Below are 22826 nucleotides of genomic sequence, written 5' to 3'. Positions count from 1 at the left end.
TTTTTTTTTTTTTTTTTTTTTCGTTTTTTATTATAAAAAACGAAAAAAAAAAAACAAGTTAATCATAGTAATTATACTTATATAAACAAGTTAACAACACAATCACTTATTAGACTTTGGCCCGTTATATATCGTTGTCAGCCTCACGATTTTAAAATGTGTCTATTAGGAAGAGGTTTTCACACATTTATAAGAAATGTTTCGTTCCGCTCTCCAATTGATATGAGATCTCACAATCCACCTCCCTTGGGGCCCAACGTTCTTGTTGGCACACCACTCTCTGATACTGTTAGCCTAAGTCCACCGCTAGTAGATATTGTTAGCTTTGGCCCGTTATGTGTCGTCGTTAGTCTCACAGTTTTAAAACGCATCTACTAGGGAGAGATTTTCATACTTTTATAAAGAATGTTTCACTCCCTTCTCCAACCGATGTGAGGATCTCACACTAGTTGGCGAAAGAAATTTAGTAGGTAAATTAACGCCTCAGATGGCGAAAGAATCATCGTATGCCCCTGAAGATAGATTATTCGAGCCATACTTGACATTTAGGTATCTACTTCAAAAGAAACCTGTCTAAAACTACCTATAGGCGGTAGGGGTCGAGTTATTGATGTGAGATGGATCCAGAAAAAAAGGGGGTTCAAGTTATAATCCAGAAATGATTCGTGTATATATTTCACAGAAACGTGAAATCAAAGTAGGCGATAAGGTAGCGGGAAGACATGGAAATAAAGGTATTGTTTCAAAAATTTTGCCTAGAGAAGATATGCCTTATTTGCAAAATGGAAGACCTGTTGATATGATTTTCAATCCATTAGGAGTCCCCTCACGAATGAATGTAGGACAGATATTTGAGTGCTCACTCGGGTTAGCGGGGAGTTTGCTATGCTCAAATTGACTGATAAGTTGATGAGTTGTAAGGTTATAAAATTGGTAGTACATGATAATCAAAACCATGGATGAAAATATTCGTTGATATGTCGACACCAGTAAATAAAAAAACATCAATATCTATTACAAATAAGTATAAAACATAAATATCTTATCGATATAACCATAAAACTAAAGCTCTAATATTATTATCGACGTTTATATCTTCAGTAATCGATATGCTATAGAGTTTAGTTTATCGATAGGCGCTAACAAGCATAAATATTTGAACCCAACACACAGATACATAGAGCGAATGAAACACGAAGGGGTGGATGTTTGAGCCGTTGAAAGAGTCGGTCTTGAATACCGATTAGAACCCAGGTATCAAATAATACAAATTCAAACTCTTTATAATCAAATTACTCAAATATAACCCTAAATGATTAGGGGAGCCAAGAATAGATCTCTTGCACGTGACCAAGCTTTATGTGCTTTTTTTTTTCTTTTGTCATGGCACGTGGGTTTGGCCATTTTTCCCTTTATTTATTTATTTTTAATTACATTTATTTTTTAAAATATTTTTCTTCATATAGAAGAGTTTTAAAAAGAATAATTAGAAAAATATTTGATTCGATGATCAGTTTGCACGTGTGGGGTACAATTTTAATTGGACTATTAACTTGCTTTTATCAACCGAAAGTTCCATTTATTTTCAACTTTTATTACAAACGAACGATATGATAGACAGTGGAACGTGTCTCACACGCTCTCTAGGCTTATTCAACACAACCCCAATATACGACTGTGTCTTCTTATGATCGTCACCTTAATCGATTCAACTCTCTTCTTCAGATCATCGTACGTCAACGTCAACGAAGATTAGCGTCATCAATATTTCAAAACTTCAAAACCTGTCCTATGATTTCAACGACGTGTCTTCTAAATGTTAGGTAAAAAAAATTTCAAAAATATTTTCAAAATATGAGATCTCACATTGGTTGGAGAGGAGAACGACGAAATATTCCTTAGATGTATAGAAACCTTTCATAGCCGACGCATTCTAAAATTAAAAGATCCCACGTTGGCTGGAGAGGAGAACAAAACATTCCTTAAAGGTGTAGAAACCTTTTCCTAGCTGACGCGTTTAAAATTGTGAGGCTGGCGGCGACAGTACGTAATGGGTTAAAGCGAACGATCTCTTCCTGGCCGACGCGTTTTAAAATTGTGAGGCTGACGACTATACGTAATAGGTTAAAACGAACGATATCTGTTGACTGTGAGCTTGAACTGTTACACAAAATATATGTTTTAACCGGTTGAACTATACAACGTTTTATTATTCCTTAAAAAAGGAAACATATTATTTAGTTTAGGGCATTAAAATAATAAAAATTAAAGCATATTTTAGCCTCTCAATATTATATCTAATCTAAGTATATGCTCAAATTATTATTATTATTTTTAAAATACTTGCTCAAACAAATAATAATTTATTTAAATGTATTTATAACTCATTTAAACAATTTTTTTTAAAAAAATTTATGGTTTGATTGAATAATTAATTTTTGATCTTTTAATTTTAAATTTTGGATTTAATATACATTTAAATTAAAAAAAATATTTGATAGATCTTAATTATGTGAGTATACGTTAATTATAGTTAAACTATGCTAATTGATTATCAATATAAATTCGGTTCGTATTTTGACACAGAAGTGGGTTTGGTCCTCCAAGACCTGTTAGAGCTCTCTTCAATTTGCTTATCAAATCTACAGTCGCTTTAGTCAGAGCCTAGATCCCTGCATCGAGTAGAGGTAGAAGCAATAGATCGAGCATGGAATTCAATTTCTTCTCGGTTTGGAGATCACCTCTCCTTATCTTAAGAAAGTATTCTCACTTACCGCTAACGAATAGTTCAATAGATGATAGAGCTTGCAACGTTTAACGAAGTCTAGGGCTCAATTTGATAAACTTATAAGTTTAAGGTCAAAGTTGATATACAACATGACCGAGTTAAAAAATGGAAATCCCAAAATACCCTTTAAATTCAACTTTACCAAAAAGTTGAATGGGACGGATCCAAAGTCGAGATCTTTGAAAGAAACAAGTTTATGGCAAAATTTGATATACAACGTCACAAGTTTAGAGGGTAAAATTGGAAATTGATCTAAATCTTCGAAAGAAACACGATTGTTTTTACTCAAAATCTAAATTAAAAACGAGCTTAGTTAGCAAATTAAAATTGCGAACCCCGAGATCAACCCTTGGTTAGAACATAGAGCCATAAAAAAAAAGAAAAAAAAAAAAGGAAAACATATTTAAATGTGGGGTGTTTTCTATGTTGTTCCTTAAAAATTGAAGCCAAAAAACAATAATTTAGGGTTAGCTATTCATTTTTGCCCTAAAACTAGTGCTTTGTGAGTTGTGCTTGTCTCTCTGTCAAACATATTAGTTAATAGTTTCAAAAAAAACATAAAACAAAACAAAACAAAGCAAACATTATTAAACCACACAAATTTTTTGAAGAACAAGGTTATTTTTTTATGTAATTTTCTTTCATTAGTGGAGTGGTTGGGGTTTTATTTTTTGAATTGTGTTTGGTTTCCATGTTTGATTCCTTTAAACCAGGAGTTCATGGTACAATGAATATATGTCTTGTTCCATCTCCATTATTTGCAAAAAGAAGAGACATAATACAAGGGATTTGGAGCTAAAAAGTATGTACAACAACATCGAAAAGTAATGTTTTTCGGTTTTTTGATCCAAATTCAAAACCCTAATTTGAATGTGTTTGGAAGAACTTGGGTTACTGCGACGTCTTAGAGAAGTAGGAATACATGAATGAATCGAGACCAGATTTGAATGAGAGTGATTGTAACGATATATGCCCAAGTTTTGTATAAGGATTCGAAATCCAGATTCGACACTTGATGACCCCGACATTCCCTACGATATGGTCATGTTTGGAAGAACTTGGGCTATTGCGACATCCTAGGAAAGAAGGGACGCATGAATGAATCGAGACCATCTTTGAATGAGAGTAATTGTAACGACGTTGGTTTGGCACCTGATGACTCTGACATTCCCTATGACGTGATCATGTTACTTACTCCTCGTTTCTAATAGTGAAGACTATCCCCATGAACCAACATAGGTCCTCCTAACTCACATGCTTCCTGGAAAAATTCTCAATAGGTCACCCAACATAGAATTGTTTTAAGCTATGAGCGTTTAACTTTCAAGTTCCTATGATTGAGCCATCGAAAAAGAAAGTGCACCTTGTCGGTATAGGTAGTAACTTTCAACTCTTTTAAACTTTTCTTAATCATCCTATCCTTAGGTTCATTCATGTGCCTTTTTTTGTCGAGTGTCACAGTGATCCTGATAATATGATGGTTAAAAAATGTTCAAAAGAAACGATAGTTACTATATATACCAACAACGTACATTTTTTCCATGGCGCAATCTTAAGAATTCCCGAGTTAAGCGTGCTTGACTTGAAACAATTCTATGTTACCTAGCCTCCTAAGAATTATCCTAAAAAACATGTCCGAATTTGAGACAAGTAAGTAACATTGTTATGTCACGAGCATGCAAGGGAACGACATGACTATCAAATATCGAATTCAGATCCCAAACTTGTAGCTCGAAGACCAATAGCTTTTTGTTTACGAACTCGTCCTTTCAGTCCAAATTTCATACATGGAATGATTATCGTTCAATCTTTCGAACCCACGTTCTAAATCAATAATATAATTTAAAATTGAGGTGATATTAGGGTTTTAATAAGGCTACCCCTAATTGAATAGTATGAATGAGTTTGATATTGACACCACTAAATGAAGACAAGCTCCCCTTTTTTTGTTCTCTTTACACTCATTATTTGTAGTCAAAACCTACTCAACTTCTCTTTCTATTTTATAAACTTTGTCTATGGGACCAACAACGCTTCCTATTGAACATTGTGCACCATGGGACTCCTTGTCTTGTCTTTTTCTTTCTCCCTTTTATTCTCCTCTAATTACTCTTTAATAATTGCGCGAAGAACTCTAAATTTTGAGTTGGTTGAGTTGGTGACCTGTGTGATCTAAGTAAAGTTTTCAACCCAACCTTTTATCTTCCGGTTAGGTTCAGTTGTTAAGTTGTTAATTTTTGTAAAAGAAAATTCTACTTATCCATAATAAACATTACATTGAAACGCGTCTATTAGGGAGATGTTTCCACACCCATACAAATAATACTTCATTCCCATCTTCAATTGATATGAGATCTCATAGGTCAGTGTTCTCGTTGGCACACCGCTCGATGTTTGACTCTGATACCATTTGTAACAGCTCAAGCCCACTGTTGGCAGATATTGTCACTTTGGCACGTTACATATCACCGTTAGTCTCAGTGTCATTATATATCACCGTTAGTCTCACTGTAACAACCCATGTTATATATCACCGTTAGTCTCACTGTAACGACCCAGATCCACCGCTAGCAGATATTGTCCTCTTTGGGTTTTTCCTTTCGGGCTTCCCCTCACGGTTTTAAAACTCGGCTACTAGGGAAAGATTTCCACACCCTTATAAGGAATGCTTCGTTCCCCTCTTCAACCAACATGAGATCTCACAACACATCACTAATTAAATACTCTTAATCTTCATAATAATATTAAAAGTAGGGTATGATACAGTTGAATTGTAACTCTATTTTCGAGTTGGTTGAGCTGACTTAACCAAAAGAATATCAACCCGCGAATCGACCCAAATTTTCAGTTATCCAAAAGTTCAACCTAATTCAAATCGAAAAAAATATAGTTTGGATTGGATAGTACAAGTTAATCGAATTCTCGAATTCTATGAACATTTACGGAGTGAAAATTCGAGATTAGTTAAGCACTTAAGCCAAGAAGATTAGTGACAATTGTTTAAATTTAGAAATGGGAGACACGAAGAACAGCACCCATGTTCTTCCTCATTTATCTTACTTCTCCCAATTGACAAAATGTTGTGTAGTTCCCCAAGGAATAAATTTACTTAATTTTTGTGTCCTTTGCTCCTTCGTGTAACTCAATAAATACTCATTTTCTCTCTTAATCTTTGCCCTATTCCATCTCTTCAAAGTTTTCTAGTGTTTTATGACAATCATGGTATGAACTCTCTCTTCTTTCTCTTTGATTTTGTGTTTTTTTGGGTTTTGATTGTTCAATTCATGATGGGTTTTCGAGATTTCGTTTAATGATGACGTTCTTTCAGGGAATTCAAAAGCCTGCATGGTTAGAAGCGCTTTACACTCAGAAATTCTTTGTGGGATGTTCATTTCACGAGACAACAAAGAAGAACGAGAAGAACATTTGTTGTTTAGATTGTTGTATTAGCATTTGCCCTCATTGTATATCATCGCACCGGTTTCATCGCCTTCTTCAAGTTCGTCGATATGTTTATCATGACGTAGTTCGACTCGAAGATCTTCAAAAGCTTATAGATTGCTCTAACGTTCAAGTGAGTACATTCGAAAGATTTTGAATTCGGATTGTTTTGTGTTCGTGTTCTTAGCCTATGATTTTGTTTGTGTTCTTAGCCTTATACCATTAATAGTGCCAAAGTGGTGTTCATCAAGAAAAGACCTCAAAATAGACAATTCAAAGGGTCGGGTAATTACTGCACTTCTTGTGCTCGAAGTCTCCAAGAACCTTATATTCATTGCTCCCTTGGATGCAAGGTATTCTTTTCTAAAACTTGAAATTTGATCCGTTCTTACATTAATATCAAAAGGGTTGTTGAATTTTGAAACGTATGACCATCAGGTGGATTTTGTTCTGAAGCATAAGAGGAACTTATCTTCGTATCTTAAACCGTGTAATTCTCTTCCACTGAGTATGGATTTTTTAGTTCAAGACATGGGAGACGACGAGATGACGAACGAGACTCCTCATTCCACCATTGTCGACTACGACGAACCGATGAGCTCGTCGTCTTCAGGATCTGAAACTATGAGCATTCCTCACACACCCATAATTCGAAAGAAAAGAACTGGTGTTTATCTGTGCAGAAGATCTGCTTCAAAAATTTCTAACGAAGACATGACAACGAATATAAGCATCAGTAGAAGGAAAGGCATCCCTCATCGTTCTCCTTTGTGTTAAGAAACACAAAAAACCCTTTTTTTTTTTTTTTCATCTAAATGGCTAACTTTTTTTCTTGACAATTTGACTCAAAACCCTAATTAATCAATCAATTGGTCGGAGGGTTTGTCTTAATGGCTTCACGTGGCTCCCAATTCAAAGTTCTGGCTTCACCAATTTTCTAATACATTATATATTACAATACCCATTTTATATAAGTTTGTGATGCGTTCTCAATTAAGAAATCAAACGAAAAATCAAAAGACGACAATATCTATAAGCAGTGCGCTTGAGCTGTTACAAATTGTATTTGAGCCAGAGACACCAAGCGGTGTGTCAGCGAGAACGCTAGACCTCAAAGAGGGTGGATCGGTTGGAGAAGAGAACAAAACATTCCTTATAAGAGTGTAGAAACTTCTCCCTAGTAGACGCGTTTTCAAATTATACGAGTAAATTAGTAGCTATATAGGTATAGGTTTGGTATGAAGAACACTTTCTTGATTGTTGTTATGAAAAGGACATTTTTTTCTCTACTTTTGAGAGTAGAGGTTGAGTTCAAATCTTGCTTTTTCTATGAACTTAATATTGTAATGAATAAAATAAGATTAAACTGTCATCTTTGACTTAAAATGTATTAAACAAGGAATTAAAACCCATGATTTGACTGGTCAAATCCGTACTTAACATTATTTAATACTTCTAATTAAATGATTATAAAACACTAAAAATATTGCACTTAATTAGACCACAAATTTGGTTAAATTACTATTTTGGCATAAGAATTAAGTTTTATTACAATTCAGTCCTTACGTTATTAAAAATTTTCATCGTAATATCGTTACAAGATGTTAAATGACATAACGTGCGACATTTGTTTCAAGTGTTGGGTTAATAATCTGAGTTTACGAAGATTTTTGATAGAAAGGAAGTCAAAATTTAAAATTTAGGGTTTTCGAAAACTATGAAACAAAAAACAGGGGCCTTTTGCAAATAACGAAAAGTAGTCGTAGGTCGGTGTATGTAATAGCCCAAACCCACCGCTAGCTGATATTGTTCTCTTTGAAATTTTCCTTTCAGACTTTCCCTCAATATTTTAAAACACTTTTACTAGGGAAAGATTTTCACACCCTTACCAGAAATGTTTCGGTCTCCTCTCCAACCAACATGAAATCTTACCATCCACCTCTTTAGAGAGGGAACGAGTGTGAAAACTTCTCCTTACTAGATGTGTATTAAAATCGTGAGGCTGATGATAATACGTAACAGGCCAAAACGAACAATATCTACTCGCGGTGGACTTGAGTGGTTTAAATTATAATTCCGTGTTAAAAAATTATTTATATAAAAAAATGTGTCTAACTAACAATGAAAAATGGCGGGAACAAACTGTGAAGAAACTTTGTAAAAGAGAGAGATTTCACTAAATGGAGTGGACGCTGCCCGTTTCTATCGCCGCCGCCGCCGTCTTTTCTTTTTCGTGTTATCTTTCATCCACGTTAATCGCCGGCAACTTCTTCATTGGTCGTTCTCGCTAATCGCCAACACGAACCCATTTTTTTCTCCCGAAATCCCTAAAACTGCGGTAATTTTCGTTTTGGATTTTCGTTTCTTTTAATCTTTATAATAGTTGCCATTCGGTCCGATTCGTACGATGCGGGATGGCTAGGGTTGTAGATTTAAGGGGGAACTGGAAATTTTCTCGAGAAAATTAGGAGATTTTCCCAGGAAGTGGAAAAGGGAAGGGATAATGATCGCCGAAGGAATTGGAAGGAAGGGAAGAAGGCCAGCGAGGGATGGTTTTAGAAAAAGGAAAAACGAAGATCATTGTACAGGAATTTCCTGCTGGACAAAACACCCCAAATTTGTCCATTGTTTGTTCCTCTGCCCCAAATTTGCAATTATTTTGTTTTATTTAACATCCCCAACTGTATGATGAAATGCCAAATCGAGAGAGAAATCATTCTGAATTGAAGAACATTCCCACCATGTTCTTCCTCCGACCCGCCTCCCTTATCTCCCTTCTTCTTCTTCTCTCTCTTTCCCTCTTCTCCCATTCTTCAATCACCGCCATTCCCATCTCCGGTACTCATTTTTCATATTTTTTGTGAAAAAAAAACTCCAATGTTGTTTAATCTGAGAATTTTCTTATCTGGGTTTTGTTGAAATGCAGAGAACTCTGGTGGGGTAGAGGTTTATAAGGTCTCGGAGCCATGGAGGAATCGGAGAAGCCTGGCGGAACAGAACCCTGTTGTGAACTCGTCTCTGATTTTGGCGAGGGAAAGAACTAACAGGACAGACCCCCTTGCAAATTTTAAGCCATATACGGGTGGATGGAATATCGGCAACAAACATTATTGGGCTGTAAGTTCATTATCTCAATGGTTTCTATAAGTTGCAATGGCAATGTAATAATTACATTAGGAACACGACTCTGGACGATGGTATGATATAAGTTTGAACATAAGCTAATGAAAACGTATTCCTTCCTTATAAATCCATGATCATCTACTTAATTAGCCAATGTAGGACGACTCCCTCCCAACAATTCTCCCTCGAACAAAGTATATCATAGAGCCTCCCCTGAAACCTATGTAGCTCTTGAACAAAGTACACCCTTTATTCGACATTTGGGTCACTTTTGACTATACCTTCGAGGCTCACAACTTCTTTGTTCAATATTTGAGTATTTTATTGACATGGCTAAGTTAAGGGCATAGCTCTGATACCATGTTAAGAACTACGACTCTCCACAATGATATGATATTGTCCACTTTGAGCATAAGCTCTCATTGTTCTGCTTTTGATTTCTCTAAAAGGACTCATACCAATGGAAACGTATTCCTTACTTATAAACCCATGATTATCCACTTAATTAGCCAATGTGGGACTCCCTCCCAACCATCCTCACATTTTTCTTCTTCATGATACCAACAGTTTTCTTGATACCAAAGGAATCGTATATGACCTACGTTGGGATTCCATTTTCGAGGATCGTGATAGGATTTCTTTGAAGTTTTAGACAGATTTCTTTCCCTGAAATACGATCTGTTGAAGTTTAATTCTTTGGCTCATTTGGTTTAGCTCGGTTTGGTTGTTAACTAAAGCTAAATATGAACTTGGGTTCCTGTTTTTGGGTCCCATCTTCATTACTTCTCAAGTCCTTTGACATTATTATGTTAACCATGAAGCTTTCTGTCCTGTTTCAATCTGATGCAGTCTGTTGGTCTTACTGCTGCTCCCTTATTTGCCACTGCTATTGCCTGGTTCATGCTCTTTGCGATATGCTTGTTCATCATCTGTCTTTGTCGTTGCTGTTGTCCGAGGGAGCCTTATGGCTATTCTCGAACAGCCTATGCCTTCTCCCTTGCGTTCCTCGTATTCTTGACCATCCCAGCAACGTAAACATCTCTTTCCCTCCAAACTGCTGTCTAAATCTTATAATCTGCCTCTATGAAGATATCTATATTTGTTTTTGTTCTTCGAATCAGTCTCGGATGCATCGTGTTCTACGTTGGTCAAGGCCAGTTTCATTTCCATATATCAAGCACGTTGGACTATCTAGTACATCAGGCAGATGTCATAGATGAAAATCTCAAGGATGTGTCCATTCACCTTTCTGCAGCAAAATCCATTGGAGTCAATTCCATAGTTCTGCCTGAAGACATCCAGGAAGGAATTGACGAGATGGACTCAACTATCAGTTCTGTTTCTTCCGTTCTTACTAATACAACTGCTGCTAGCTCTAACAGCATACAGAAAGTCTTGGATGCAACGTAAGTATAACCTCTTGTATCAAATTCCAGTGCTTTCCGTGCTCTGACTAACCGATATCCGTTCATCGCAGGCGAATCATGCTCATTTGTGTTGCTGTTGTTATGCTCGCATTGGCATTTGTTGGATTCTGTAAGTGTTTCTATTTCTGTGGCTTTATGAATTATGTGAGCTGATCATAATTGGAACCTTTGTTCAATCCTTTCTCTACATGATTCAGTATGTTCCATCTTGGGATTGCAGTGTGTTGTATACATGTAAGTATATATCAACTGTTCCATTTTCTTGGTTGATCATAACATATTGTAATCTATTGAACACTTTCATTGTTAATGGCTGTAGCTTGGCAATCCTTGGCTGGATTCTTGTTACGGTCACGTTCGTTCTGTGCGCAGTTTCTCTTCTTCTAAATAAGTAAGAATCTCCATGATGTTTTTTCTTTTAATCGAAATAATGTATGTCGAAAGATTACAATGTTAGGAATCACGAATCTTTACAATGGTATGATATTGTCCACTTTGAGCATAACCTTTCATCGCTTTGCTTTTGGTTTTCCCAAAAGGTCTCGTACAAATGGAGATGTATTCCTTACTTATAAACCCATGATCAATCCTTCAATTAGTCAACGTGAGACTCTTCTCCCAACAATTCTCCCCTCGAACAAAGTACACCATAGAGTCTCCCATGAGGCCTATGGAGCCCTTGAACAACCTCTTCTTAATCGAGGCTCAACTCCTTCTATGGAGCCCTCGAACAAAATACACCATTTGTTTGACACTTTTGACTACATTTTAGAGCCTCACAACTTCTTTGTTTGACATTTGAGGATTCTATTTACATGGCTAAGTTAATGGCATGACTCTGATACCATATTAGGCATCACGAACCTCCACAATGGTATGATATTGTCAACTTTGAGCATAAGCTCTCATGGCATTGCTTTTGGTTTCCCAACCTCGTACCTATGGAGATGTATTCCATATACTTATAAACTCATGATCAACCCCTTAATCAGCTGCTGTGGGACTTCTCTCCCGAGTTTGGATTCAATGGTGAAATGTTCTTATTTTGTTGAATGTTGTCTGTCAGCTGTCTGAATTGATCATGTTCTTTTCCTTGTATGCATTAGTGTGATTGGAGATACGTGTGTTGCGATGGAAGAGTGGCTGCAGAATCCCACAGCCCACACAGCATTAGATGAGATTCTTCCTTGTGTCGAAAAGGCCACTGCCAAAGAAATTCAGACAGTAACCATGAATGTGAACTACCAGCTCGTCAGATTGGTCAATGGAGTGATCAACACACTCGCAAATTCCAACCCTCCTCCAGATGTCAAGCCCCCTATGAACTATAACCAATCTGGCCCGTCGGTGCCACCCCTTTGCATTCCGTTCAATTCCGATCTCACCGACCGAAACTGCTCGGCTAATGAAGTAGAGCTGAGCAAAGCTCCCAAGGTAAAGAATCTTCTATGTTATAGCTATAGCTAAAACAAGGTAGCTTTTTGAAACACTTACGACGACGACGTCAAAAACTGTAACGGCCCAGATCCACCGCTAGCAGATATTGTCGCTTTCTCTTTCGGGCTTTCCCTCAAGGCTTTAAAACGCGTCTATTAGGGGAAGGTTTTCATACCCTTATAAAGGGTGTTTTGTTCTCCTCCCCAACCAATGTGGGACATCACAAAAACGACGTGTCTTTCTTCAAATAGCTCAACTGGATCTCGGATTGTTGCTTGCAGGTTTGGGAGGATTTCACTTGTCAAGTCTCAGGCATTGACATTTGCGCCACAACTGGCCGGTTGACCCCAACATTGTACAACCAAATGACCTCTGCAGCAAGCGTGAGTTATGGTTTGTATCGGTTTGGACCGTTCTTTGTGGACCTCATAGATTGTACATTTGTTCGTCAAGTGTTTATGGACATCAGTAAAAATCATTGCCCTGGCCTCCGACTGTTCATGGAATTGACATACGTTGGGTTGCTTATGATGTCTGGTTCTGTCATGCTCTCCCTGATCTTCTGGATTATATATGCAAGAGAGCGACGACATCGAGTCTATACTAAGCAGTTTATTGCACGAACTCGCAGCTAGATATCGACTGATGCATCGGTCAGTTTTGTTCAATCCCATATGTATTGTATTAAACACTCTCGAGTGTTTTCATTTCCATGTACATTATTTAATGATAACAGAACTGACGAGTTTCATCTATTTGATGACTTGATGTGATTTTAATGGTTGCCTTCTGTTTCTTAATGAACAAATTTTTGAAGCTTTACTTCTTTTAAAGGAAGAGTATAGGGTTGGATTGCAAACATATTTAGAATTTTGGTGGAAAATGTGAGATCCCACATTGATTGGAGAGGATACATAATTGGTCAAAGAGGTCAATATCTACTAGAAAGGTATAGAAACCTTCTCTTAACAGATGTGTTTTAAAACTGTGAGGTTGATAGGCGATACAATATCTACTAACTGTAGGCTTAGGCGATACATAACAAGTCAAAGAGGACAATATCTACTAACTGGCTTGGGTCATTACAAAATGGTATCAGAGCCAAACATTGGTTATGTGCTAGCGAGGATGTTGGGCCTCAAAGGGGTGGATGCATTCCTTAGAAGGGGGTGGAAATTGTGCCAACGAGAACGTTGGGTGCCAAAGGAGTAGATGCATTCCTCATAAGGGTCTAGACTATGCCAGCGAGGACGCCGATTGTAAGTGAGTGTTGGCCTAAAAAAGGGTGAATGCATTTCTTATAAAAATGTGAAAATTGGGCGAGCGAGGATGCTGGGCCACAAGGGGGGTGGATTGTGAGATTCCACATCAGTTGGAATTGGATAACGAAAAATTTCTTATAAACATGTAGAAACCTCTCTCTAGCATACACATTTTAAAATCATGAGACTAATAACGACATGTAACGAGTCAAACCAGACAATATCTTGAGCTGTTACAAAAAAAAAAGTTTCAGAAAGCAGATTCTTAAGCTCGGTTGTTATTGTGAGTATAGTTCAATAGATTAAGTTATATACCTTCAACCAATCCGATCTATTTCCCTCTCGATTTTGGATTTTAGCACTCCAAAATCCATTCTCACGGTATAAGATATAATAACCAAACCTTCAATCTTCAAAAATGAACGGGATATTTTCTATACTACCTACCCTATTCCTGAATCGATAAATTAAAATTTACTTAATCATTCCGCTTCTAGTTTAATAATCAATTCATTTTTACATTTTAACAATCAATTCAACATCAAAATTTGTGGGTTCTCTTCATTTCTTAACTTAGAATCAAAATCTCCCCACCAAAATGTATTATCTTCCAAAAAAAAAAATTAAAAAAAAAAGAGCATATTTTGTTTTCTTATTTTAGAAGGGGAGTGGGTTTTGGAGGCCCACATTTGAAAAGTTGGCAAAAAGAGAAGTAGGCCCATTAAAGCATGAATGGAATGTAATATAACTTAGAACAATATTTTGGTTCTCTTCCCACCAAATTCTAGCTTAGATTGGTATCATGTCTTCATCATCCTCTTTAGTTCCTATTGAGGGTCCCTCTATCTTCCCCTATTTCAACCCTTCTTTACGTCTTATCCGTTCAAGGCTACTGCTAGTAGATATTGTTCGTTTTAGCTCATTATGTATCGTTGTTAGCCTCACAATTGTGTTCCTCTCTTCAAGCGACGTGGGATATCATAATCCACCCACCTTGAGGGTCCAACGTTGTCGCTGACACACCACTCGATGTCTGGCTCTAATACCATTTGTAACAACTTAAGGCCACTGCTAGTAGATATTGTCCGATTTGGCTTGTCATGTACCGTCGTCAGCCTCACGGTTTTTAAAACGCGTCTACCAGGGAAAGGTTTCCACACCCTTATAAGGAATGTTTCGTTCCCCCTCTTCAACCGATGTGGGATCTCACAATCCACTCTCCTTGAGTGTCCAACATCCTCGCTGGCACACCGCTAGATGTTTGGCTATAATACTATTCGTAACAGCTTGAGGTCATTGCTAGTAGATATTGTCTGCTTTGACCCGTTACGTATCATCGTTAACCTTACGATTTTAAAACACATCTAATAGGGAGAGGTTTCCACACCCTTGTAAGGAATGTTTCGTTTCCCTCTTCAATTGATGTGGGATCTCATAATCCACCCCCTTTGGGGTCCAACGTTGTCGCTGACACACCATTTGATGTCTGACTCTAATACCATTTGTAACAGCTCGAGGCCGCTGCTAGTAGATATTGTCCGCTTTGGTCTGTTATGTATCATCGTCAGCTTCACAGTTTTAAAACGCGTCTACTAAAAAGAAGTTTTCACACTCTTATAAGGAATGTTTCGTTCCCTTCTCCAACTGATGTGAGATCTCACACGTTATTACCATCCACATTAATGGTTTGCCCTACTCTTACAATTATCGATCGTTACTCTTTAGGGTTTAAAGTACGGGTGAATGATATCTCACGATCAAGACAATTGGCTAATCCCGTGAAACCATATTTATAGAAGATAATAAGCTTTAGATAATCAAAATACGACAACCTACCACCAGATAAGTCTTAGATAATCAAAAGTAGACATCTGAATAATTGTTAAAATTGTTGGGGGAGCTATATTCATCGATATTATCGACCTATTAGATATTTTAATAAAAAAGTATTATAAATTAAATGTCATCATGTTATCCATTGAATTTTTTCTTTTATGTTATCGATAAAGAAATAATATTTATATTTAGTGATATTTTTGAACCCTCCAAGCGACGATCGAGCGGTTTTATATGATTAAAATCATATGATCGGTCCACTAATGTCTCACATGACATGTCTTCTCTTAATTGATAAGCTGATGTTTACTTGAATAAATGTCTGAAACCGTTTTGTAACAAATCAGCTGTCTGAATTCAAAACATGCCTAGATTTTTGTCTTACATTAAAGTCGACAAAAATTACTAAAATAATAAAAAAAATCATATAAATAAAATATTTAAAATTGTATAAGATATTAAATATATGATATTAATGAAAATAGAAAAAAGGCATCCAAGTTGCATCCAAACCAAACTAGAATTGACTATTTAATTTTTAATATATTTATTTAAATGGAACATTATAGATAAGGTTCAAAGTGGAGAGCTTATTGTCACTATGTGACAATTTATAATAAAGTGGAATATTTAATTAAAATGTTTATTAAATGATTGATTTCCTATAAAATATAATATGATATTATTTTAATTTTTGTAATAGCCCAAGCCCACCGCTAGTAGATATTGTTTGCTTTCGTTTGTTACGTATCATCGTCAGTTTCACAGTTTTAAAATGCGTCTGTTAGGGTAAGATTTCCACACTTTTGGGGTCTAGTGTCCTTGTTGGCATACCGCTTAATGTCTGACTCTGATACCATTTGTAATAGCCCAAGCTCACCACTAGCAAATATTATCCGTTTTAAAATCGTGAGGCTGACAACAATATTTAATGGGTCAAAGCGAACAATATTTGTTAACAGTGAGTTGGAGCAATTACATTTTGAATTACGTAAATGATATCGGATATGTTTAGAATATCTATAGATATAAACGATCTTATTGTTAGATAAATAAAATCCTTAATGAACACATTTTAATTATTAGCAAAATGATATTTATCCCTTAAAATATATATAATTAATTACATGTGATAAAATCATATAATATAATTTTAAATATTAATAATTAATTATCATATAAATTAAAATATAATTTCTTGAATTTTATTTTAAATTTATAATGTTACACTCAACTACTTAGAATTATTGTTAGATAAGGATGCCTAAACCAACCTTCTTTATTATCATAAATACCCTTTTTGTTATTTTTATTTATAAATATTATTTTATTTATTTAATTTATTATTTTATGCGTACTTTAATTTCAAACCGATCATGAGAATAGCTTAAAAGGCACTTACCTCTCGTTTACAAAAATGTTGAGCATTTGAGAACATATCACTAGAGGAGTTTTAATGGGTTCAAGCTCGCCTCGAATGGAGGTTGGGAAGAATGTGAGTCGAAAGGCCTGAGTCGAATAGATCAAACCAAAATCTTGAGAGCCTAGTTTTGATGGTAGAGATAAAGAGACTGGTCTAAGCATCCAACTTAAGTAGGTTGAGCCATGCAGGTCGAACTGAGCCAGCCTGATTTAAGTAAGTCGAGTTGAGCTAGTCGAATAATCAGATGATGAGTTAAACAACCTAACCTGACCCGAATCGAGCAAGATTAGGTTGATCCAGGGGTTGAACAAAATTAATTAGAGTAAACTCTAGTTTGATTAGAGTAAAAATTCAACTTAAATTAGGAATTAATTCTCTCTTAAAATTTAAATAGTTTTAATTTAAATGGAGGGCAATTTGGGAATGAGATATGTAAAGGTTTTATTGGATTGGATTTGCTCGGCAGGACGTGTAATCCAAAGCGGATCTGACATCTGACGTGTCAAACAACTGTAAAATAGGAAGACAGCTGTCATACCAAACGGTGCCATTTTTTGTCGTTTTGATATTTTTGGGTTTAAACAGCCGAAATAGAAAAAAAAAAAAAAAAATTTAAACTGAAAGCTCGTGTACCTCAACCACATGCCGGTTCAACTAACCCAACCGCCCAGGGTTAGTTGAGTTGAACTTCATAGGTTGACTTCAGACTAAATTAATAAAATTACTTTTCAAATTTATAATTTATTTAAAAAATATGTATAAATTTTAAAAAATTTGATTACCAATTTTATTAAATAATATTAAAAAGTTTTTTAAATATGGATAGTAATAATTTTTAATTTTTTTTTTTTATAAAGGTAGTAATTAAATTTTTTAAAGTTAAAAGTTTAATAATAATTTTTAAACAAATTACTAACGTTTCACTAACCGTGAGGATATTTTTGGAATTTTAATAAATCCAAATATACCCATCTCTAATTATATATATAATTTTTGAAAATAAGGTGATTCTAAATATGGTGAATGCGTGTTATTGTTTAACATGTTTTCTAACAAATTCAAAATTGGATAAATATGAAGCGAAAAAAATAAAATAATAATAAATTATTTTTATTACTAATAGATAAAAGTAGAATAATCTTAAAATTTCACAAAATAATTTTTTCTTATTTGAAAATTTAAATCTATTTTAATTTATACATCTTGTTTTTATTTTTGTTTTTAGTTTTTAAAATTATGCATATTTTCTAATGTCGTCTTTCTTAATAAAATATTTGAATTTTTAGTTAAATTTTAAAAAAAAAACTATGTTTTTTTCGAAAATAGTGTTTTATTATTGTTTAAATTAATGACATCAGTAACATCATTTTTTAATGGCATAACTAATTAATTAATTTTAGTATAAAGACATAAATTAACCTAAAATAATCATAATCTCTTAGGTAGCATAAGGGCATATAAATTAGACGAATATATTAATAAAAACATGCTCCCATTAAATAATAATAATAATAATAATAATAATAATAATAATAATGACGAATCTTGTTTTAAAATTAAAAAATTAAATACAGAATTAAAAAAAGGATTTTCTCTGAATTATTAGTTCAATAATAAGGAAACATAACATGTATTTCTGTCCCCCATATTGGAATTACATGATTAAATTATTTTTTGTATATTTCTCACCGTTTCAATAATTATTAATATTATTATAATGAGTGGAATTATGCGTGGATATATTATTATATATTAGTACAAATTAAAAAAAAAAATTAAATACACCAATAATATATTAACACGCAAAATTTAATAGATTGTTTGAAAAAATTGCATAAAACACCCCTAATATTATTGAAATATCAACAAAGTTTAGGGGTTAATTTATAAAATTAAAAGTATTAAGAGAGAAGTTGTAACAGACTAGGGTGGTTTGTGTAATTTTCGCTTCTATTTTTCGACGGTTTTCACAAATATACAAAAGATGAAGGGTATGATAGAAAAAGACGCCACTCTGGAAATTAAAATATTTTATATTTTCCGTTGAATCCCTATAAATACATAGTGCGAGTGAAGACGGGTTTGCCAAACTCAATAGCCAAACACGGCTAATTAGGAAGAATTAGAGCAAAAAGCTCAAGATTCTCATTTCCTCTTCCTCTCTCTACTGTGACGAAAATGGCGGCAACTTCTCGAAGATCAAATGGATCAGTTCTCCGATCGTTCTCACCGTCTGAACGATTCTACGGTTACCGTAATTCATCTCCGTCGGCGTTCGCGTCGTCGACTTCAAGTTTCTCCTCTGGATCGGCAACTTCCTTTTTCTGCAGATCGACTTCGCCGTCGCGTGTGAAGGTTCACGGTTCGTCTTCAGTTTCCGTGCCGTCGGTGCGGTTTTATGTTGACCGTGCGATATCTCCGAACAGATCTGTGTCTGTTTCTTCTCGTAGCAGTGGGAAGAATCAAGTGGTGAAGAGGCAGAGCAGTTCGAAGAGGACGTGTATGTGTTCTCCTACAACTCACCCTGGCTCGTTCCGGTGTAGCCTCCATAAAGGTATTATTTCGCAACCGCACGCGCCGTACTCGCCGAGTAGGTTGAGTGCTCGTAGATCGGCTATGACGAATTCTCTGGTTAGAATCGGAGGTGTTGAAGGCGATCTTGTGAAGCGAGCTCTAGCGGCTTTGATTCGTCCTTCTTCTCATCAACAACGGCGCAGAGGCGATTTTAAGCCAAAGAGTAGCCGGCTCTCGATTATGTCCAAGGCCGTAGAAACATTATAATGATTTCGGTATGTTGAAATCGGAAACAACTCTGTGATTAGTAATTACCTAATCTACGAGTTTCCGGAGATGAACTTCTCCTGATCTCAGATGGCGGTGGCGGGAACGGTATCAAGTTCCGATGAATCATACGGACCTGCGTTCTGGACGGTACTATCTTTTTCTCTTCGGAGACCGTGACGGACAGTATTCATCATTAAGAACTCTGGAAATCACCTTTGTACAAATTAATATGTTATACAGAATATGAATTTGTGTGTGTTCGTCGACAATCGGCGCTCAGACCTTGAATTGCGATAAATCCAGAAACCGATACCAAATTAATCAAACTCGCATGAACTAAAAAGGACTAAAATCTCACTGATCGGACTAGACGGAGATTTAGGGTTCGGAAAATGCTCCATTAACAGATCGTCTCTGTTGCATTCTCCGTGTTCGTGCATTCCGTTATCTCCGCCGTGTAATCAGACGGTTTCTGTCAATACATTTCGCTTTCATTGGCGTGGGCGGCGAGTGAGTTCTAGATAAGCGTAAGGCAGTGATCAGCCTATTTCACCAGCGTGCTACCGCCATTTGATTGGTTGCTTGGTGCTTGCTTTTTGCCTGGAAGAGGTAATATGGTTGTGCTTTTTCTTCTCTCTTCTTGTGATTGTGATGTCTCTCTCTGTTTTTTGTTTCTTAATCATTTTTTTTTGCAGGATCGAGGTGTATAGGGATTGCATCGGATTTGGTTGATTTTTTTAATTGAGTTGGGTTATTTTCTTAATTTTTTTAAATTATTTAAAAATTATATGTATATATAATCCAGATAATTGTTGGAGGAAAAAGCTAATCTAGCGAATGATTATGAGTTTATAATCAAAAGGTCTAGAGGGATTTTGGAGAAGTGCAAAACAAAGTCATGAGAGCTTATGTTCAAAGTGGACAATATCATACCATTGTGGAGAGTCGTGTTCATCTAACATGGTATTAGAACTATGTCCTAAATTTAGCCATGACCATAGAAACTTGAAATGTCGAACAAAGGATTTCAAAAGAAAAAGGAAACTTGAAATGGACTTCAAAAAAAAAAAAAAAAAAAGAGTCAAGCCTCGATTAAGAGGAGACGTACTTTATCATAATATTAGAACCATGCCCTAAATTTAGTCATGTTCATAGAAACTTTAAATGTCGAACAAAGAACTCCAAAAGAAAAATGAGTCGAGTCTGGATTAAGAGGAGACATACTTTGTTAGATTTATAATCAAAGAATACTCTTTCCATTGGTGTGAGGTTTATGCTCAAAGTGGATAATATCATACTATTGTGGTGGGATAAGACCTTTTGGGGAAGCCATAAGAGCTTAGGTTACTCTTTCCATTGGTGTGAGACTTATACTAAAAGTGGATAATATCATACTATTGTGGTGGTGTAAGTTATTTTGGGGAAGCCATGAGAGCTTATGCTCAAAGTGACAATATCAGGAGAGTCGTATAAGTGGACAATATCAGAAGAGTCGTGTTCATCTAACAATAATAACTATCTAGAGTTTAAATATTCAGATGCATATTATTTTCAAGTTAGTCCATTGACCCAACAAAAATAGGTGAGTTAGGTCGAATTTTGAATTTTTCAAAAAATTTAATTCAATCCAAATTAAAAATGAAAATAATAATAATCAATTTTTAATCATAGTAATTTTTATTTTTTTGTTCTTGAAGATTTCTTAATTATTCTGTAAGAATATGTTTAAAAAGATAATTTATTTATTTTATTTATTTCTTTTTTTAAAAAAAGATCGTTTGTTTATTTTGTTTCTTTGTTTATAGGAGGGGTCATACCTTGTCAGCTCCAGCATGGTGCACTGAATGAGTTTTTGCAAAAAGAGGGAAAGAAATGCTAATATGGAAAAAGAAAATAAAATATATAAATTATATTTTATGTCACAAATTTATTTATTAACTTAACTTGATTCAATATATCAACCATAAAAGTAGCTAACTAGATAAAATAAGATTTAAATATCATGTATCGGTGTTCTTCGATACCACTTCGAAATCGAAGTTGCAAGCTTTTGAGAGGCCCGACATAGAGTATCACCTCTCTCTTTTCCCACATCATTGCTTGGCCCTCGAACGAATCCTGGTTTACAAGTTTGGTCGGTATCGATTGACAACCTATAACTTTTAAGAGAAGAATTTGAGTTCGATTTGACCTATTACGTATTACGGTAAGTCTCACAATTTTAAAACATATATATTAGGGAGAGGTTTCCACACTCTTATAAGGTCGTTTTTCTTTGCAACCAATGTCAGACTTCACAATTCACTTCTTTTGGAGGCTTAGCGTCCTCGCTAGCACATAACTCGATGTCTGGCTCTATTATCATTTGTAACAACTCAAGCCCATCACTAACAAATATTGTTTGTCTTGGCCCGTTACATATCGCCGTCAGCCTTGTTGGATGATAAAAATCCCACATCTGCTAATTTAGAAAATGATCATGGGTTTATAAACAAATAATACTCTCTCCATTGGTGTGAGGTCTTTTGGGGAAGACTAAAGCAAAGTCATGAGAGTTTATGTTGAAAGTGGACAATATCACACTAATATTCAGTTCCCTCTCTAAAATGTGTTCATTTTTTTTTTAAAAAAAAAAAGAGTGGTCAGCCATTATTTTTAAATATATATTAATTTTTAAACTAGTATTTACTTTATTTATTTATTTATTTATAGAATTTAAATATATAATACTTTATCATTTATGTCACAATCACAAGGGGCTCACCTCCACGTCACTTTCTAGAGTTGATAAGACATATTTTTCTTTTTATTTCCTTCAATTTTAATTATTTTTGGAAAAGGAAAATAATGGATAAGGCACTCAAAAAAATGACAGATGTGGGGACCATCCCACATGTCACAACACGACAACGCCACATTTTTTTTCCCAATAATTTCAAATGAGCATCTTGAAAGTTTCCAACTTCGTATTATATTTTTTTTTCTTAAAAAATATTTTTCTATAACTAAAAATAAAAAAGGATCTATTTTCAAATGGCAAAGACCTATTTAAGAGGAAAACAAAAGTGATTTGAAACGGATATGCAACCATGGACAATACTTATGGGACAAGCAAGACCGAGATATCTGTCATGCGGCTATTGACAATACGCCTTGGACATGCATAACAACTGCATGACCATGACATCCTCCCCCACTCAATTAGTTGACGTCCTTGCCAACCAACCCGTACAAGCAAGACTAGGACATCTGTCATGGGGCCATAAGCAACATGCTTTGAACAAACATGATCGTGACGTCAAAAA

The 22826-nt window shown here is 35.2% G+C and overlaps 3 protein-coding genes across 3 annotated transcripts; all 3 read left to right on the top strand.

Annotated features, from left to right (window-relative positions):
- Nucleotides 1-5974: 5974 nt before the first annotated feature.
- Nucleotides 5975-7148, top strand: LOC111465649. Its single transcript, XM_023110136.1, has 4 exons — nucleotides 5975-6010; nucleotides 6117-6362; nucleotides 6442-6582; nucleotides 6668-7148. The coding sequence occupies exons 1-4, from the start codon at nucleotides 5999-6001 to the stop codon at nucleotides 7004-7006; spliced, it is 738 nt and encodes a 245-aa protein (XP_022965904.1). The 5' UTR covers nucleotides 5975-5998; the 3' UTR covers nucleotides 7007-7148.
- Nucleotides 7149-8574: 1426 nt separating this feature from the next.
- On the top strand, nucleotides 8575-13012 carry LOC111465492. The gene is made up of 9 exons (XM_023109894.1): nucleotides 8575-9067; nucleotides 9156-9346; nucleotides 10202-10383; nucleotides 10474-10758; nucleotides 10830-10888; nucleotides 10977-11013; nucleotides 11099-11170; nucleotides 11886-12213; nucleotides 12498-13012. Exons 1-9 carry the CDS (start codon nucleotides 8923-8925, stop codon nucleotides 12849-12851), a joined length of 1653 nt encoding a protein of 550 aa, XP_022965662.1. The 5' UTR covers nucleotides 8575-8922; the 3' UTR covers nucleotides 12852-13012.
- A 5804-nt stretch (nucleotides 13013-18816) lies between these two features.
- LOC111465673 lies at nucleotides 18817-19805 on the top strand. The gene has a single exon (XM_023110179.1). The coding sequence runs from the start codon at nucleotides 18916-18918 to the stop codon at nucleotides 19516-19518; it is 603 nt and encodes a 200-aa protein (XP_022965947.1). The 5' UTR covers nucleotides 18817-18915; the 3' UTR covers nucleotides 19519-19805.
- Nucleotides 19806-22826: the final 3021 nt, after the last annotated feature.

The sequence above is a fragment of the Cucurbita maxima genome, unplaced genomic scaffold, assembly GCF_002738345.1.
Source record: "Cucurbita maxima cultivar Rimu unplaced genomic scaffold, Cmax_1.0 Cma_Scf00029, whole genome shotgun sequence".
In the NCBI taxonomy this organism is placed as follows: Eukaryota; Viridiplantae; Streptophyta; class Magnoliopsida; order Cucurbitales; family Cucurbitaceae; genus Cucurbita; species Cucurbita maxima.
This window is presented reverse-complemented; position numbering and strand designations above follow the sequence as displayed.